Source organism: Pundamilia nyererei, unplaced genomic scaffold, assembly GCF_000239375.1.
Source record: "Pundamilia nyererei isolate P.nyererei 1_Seehausen unplaced genomic scaffold, PunNye1.0 scaffold00354, whole genome shotgun sequence".
NCBI classification, from domain to species: domain Eukaryota; kingdom Metazoa; phylum Chordata; class Actinopteri; order Cichliformes; family Cichlidae; genus Pundamilia; species Pundamilia nyererei.
Window position 1 is genome coordinate 300,219 of NW_005187755.1, and position 3,188 is coordinate 303,406.

The 3,188-nt window shown below is 44.2% G+C and overlaps 1 protein-coding gene across 1 annotated transcript in view; it reads left to right on the top strand.

The window, feature by feature from the left end:
- rtn4rl1a (reticulon 4 receptor-like 1a) overlaps nucleotides 1-2,038 on the top strand; it is a 106,744-nt gene extending 104,706 nt beyond the window's left edge. Inside the window, exon 3 of the mRNA XM_005752348.1 lies at nucleotides 250-2,038. Coding sequence (XP_005752405.1) covers nucleotides 250-1,149 — 900 coding nt within the window. The 3' untranslated portion in view covers nucleotides 1,150-2,038. The remainder of the gene's footprint in view (nucleotides 1-249) is intronic.
- The last annotated feature ends 1,150 nt before the right edge of the window (nucleotides 2,039-3,188 follow it).

A 3,188-nucleotide genomic window follows, 5' to 3' on the forward strand; every position in this document is an offset into this window, starting at 1 on the left:
CACACACACACACACACACACACACACACACACACACACACACACACACACACACCAAACACACATGTATAGTTTATTTAAGGATTAAAATTAACATATTATCTGTATCTTGTATGATTCTAAAACAAACAGAAAAATGCAAATGCAATGGATTACTCATACTCAGGTAATAAAAACTATGCTTGATGTCTTGCAACCCATTTTAAACTTCTCTTTTTATCTTTCCTTTTTATTCCTACATCCTGGCAGGATAACCAGTTAGAATTCCTAGAGGATGATTTGTTCATCGACCTTCTGAACCTCAGTCATCTCTTCCTACATGGCAATCGTCTATGGAGTCTTCGCCAGAACACTTTTCGAGGTCTAGGAGTCTTAGACCGGCTCCTTCTCCACCAGAATCGAATCCAGTGGGTTGATCGTCAGGCCTTCCATGACCTTCGGCGTCTCACTACTTTGTACCTGTTTAATAACTCCCTCACTGAGCTGTCTGGTGCCACCCTGACTCTTCTGCCAGCCCTGGAGTACCTGCGACTCAACGACAACCCCTGGGAGTGTGACTGCAAGGCCCTGTCACTTTGGGATTGGCTGCGGAGGTTCAGAGGCTCCACCTCCTCTCTGATGTGTGTTTCGCCGCCTGAGCTGACGGGGAGGGACCTGAAAACGCTCAAGAAAGAGGAGCTGCCCAGTTGCATATCAGGCGAGAGTCATGCGCATGGCGCCCCAGGCAGAGAGATTGAGCACGGGGAGTCTTTAAACCACCTGAATCGTCACAGAAACCATCACAACCACCATCAGCGGCCATACTTGCCCCACGGGGACCAGTACAGCTTGCCTTCACCCTCACCCCTACCACGGCCACCTAAAGGAGGCCGCCGAAACTGTACTCGCCGTGGCCGCAAGGCAAAAGGGGGGCTCAATGAGGTGCAGGTACTGCAGGAGGGGGGTGAAAAAGACTACACTCCAGATGGCGATAAATATGACCTGTCTGCCACAACAAGGAGGAAGAACAAGTGCATCCCCAGAACTTCCGTTGGCCCACCAATTGGGGTCCAGAGAGCTAATAACAAAGCAGGGTCACATCATGCAGGTTTAGTTTCGTGTTTGTCATCAGCTCTGCTGCTGTCACTCTACTTTGTGATCCTACGTTGAGGCAGGAAACGGACACTGTTGTGCTGGTGATGCAACCATATGATTCATTCTCCTGAACCACCTTGTTCTGGCTCTTTAAATGAGGCATGTGCACATAAATGTGTGTGTAAATGACTGTGTACAAAGGACATCACTGAAAATCCCTGTGGTATTAATGCAGGGGTCATTCTGAGTCATAATCAATACATGTTAGTCAGGGAAAACTATTTTGCCCACTTGCTTTGATGATGTCACCAAGGGAAACAACAGGAAAACTTTTGTGTCTCTGGCATCAACTGCTTCACTGAATTTATGTACAGCCACATAAAATAACAAGCCAATAATTCAGCAACAGGAACACGCAGTAAGTATCAAAACAGTTCATGGCTCGGTCTCTGCGTTTAGCCCCCGTGACACGATAGCGCTCTCAACCGCAACCTCCATCTGTCAGTCAAGCCGAGAGGAAGACATACTCATTTGTAGCTGTCACCGTACTCATTCAGCAACACCTTAAGATCAAGAAAGAAAATACCGCTGACACAAGTGGCAGGAAAATGAGTCATTGTGAAACGTTTAGCAGTAATAGCTATAACCATTATATACCTGCAAATAAAGTGGTTTTCGTTCACGTATCAGGACAAGTTTAATGTGAATCTGTATGCTTAACTTTTAACTTTTTAGTCTAAATTCTGAAAGTACCACAGAAATTGTCACTCAACTATTCGCCATTCAGGTCTTCAAACTGTTGAAAACTATAATCTGTCTGTGCCCTCACATCGAAACTTCAAAAAGCCATTCAGAACTAACCAATCGTCCGAGGAGCCAGCTGGTCACAGTCAGTGTAAATGAATGGGAACGAGTGACTGAAAAAAATTACGATTTTTTTGTATTAATGTTTGTATGTATATGTGTGTGTATGTGTGTGTGTGTGTGTCCTCTAAAAAATTAAATTAAAAAACGCTAAAGCCATGCGGGTAGAATGAAGTTAGAAAGCAAGAGTGCCTATCGAGAGCCAGTTTCCAATATGGGCAAAACTTTGGAATTTCATTCAGCCTTTGACCTCTGTGGCTACAAAACAGAGGCTCAGCTTATGCAGGTCAAGGAAAAGCTGAGGCCTGAGCCAGACTCACAATTCCAAGAAACAGATATGCACTTTCCTCTTTCATACCACAGAGGCTATAAATACATCTTCTAAAGAGAGATGATCCAATCCAAATATTCTTCGGAAACTTTCAATCAGATGGTGATCACCACAAGTCACGACATCTTCTGCAAAGATCCAATCGTTCATCAAAAGGAGAGCAGAGAAGTAGCTCAAAATCTGTGATGATCACCGGACGACTGACAAACTCCTGGTTTTCTCTCTTTGTTTAGTGTGCTCCGAAACAGACGGACTCATCGATGTGCAAGCCCTGACTGGAGACTTGGATTTTAATGCTGCTACGTTTGAGGAGAGAGAATCCCATTGGCCTTTTGTTGGCTCGGGACTCCTCTTCAAGAAATTAAAAAAAGCACAGAAAGAACTGTGTGACATGGCGCCCTTTGAGAGGTTCAAGCACACACCCTCTAACCCTCCCAAAATAGCCCAATCTATCACCTTCACAGCCTTCCTGTCCCACTATAAACACCCCATGAGTCCAAGGTTTTCGAATCACAAACAGCACCACAGATAATGCCGAGACTTTGACTCAGTCACTCAGCCAAAGTGCTCAATGACAAAACCTGTACAGATACTCATGGGCCACCCGGGTACCTTGGCAAGCCAGTAATGCTAAAGATCTCTTTGTTTCTTTTACAATTACAAAGTTATAAATCTTATTTTGAAAAAGAAAAATACCCTTTTATGCAAAAGATGAACTATAAGCTTAAAAAAAAACAAGCTAAATAATTGGCACGCTAACAAAAAGCACAAAGAATAATGAGTTTAGTTTTGCTGGCATCCTAAAAATACCTGGTTTTGATGGGAATTCATGAGCAGGGCTTGCATTTGTACCCTGCTTGGGTGTGTTTCCCACTGAGCCCCGCCTTTTCATGTCTCTCTATCTAGATGTCGGGAAGCC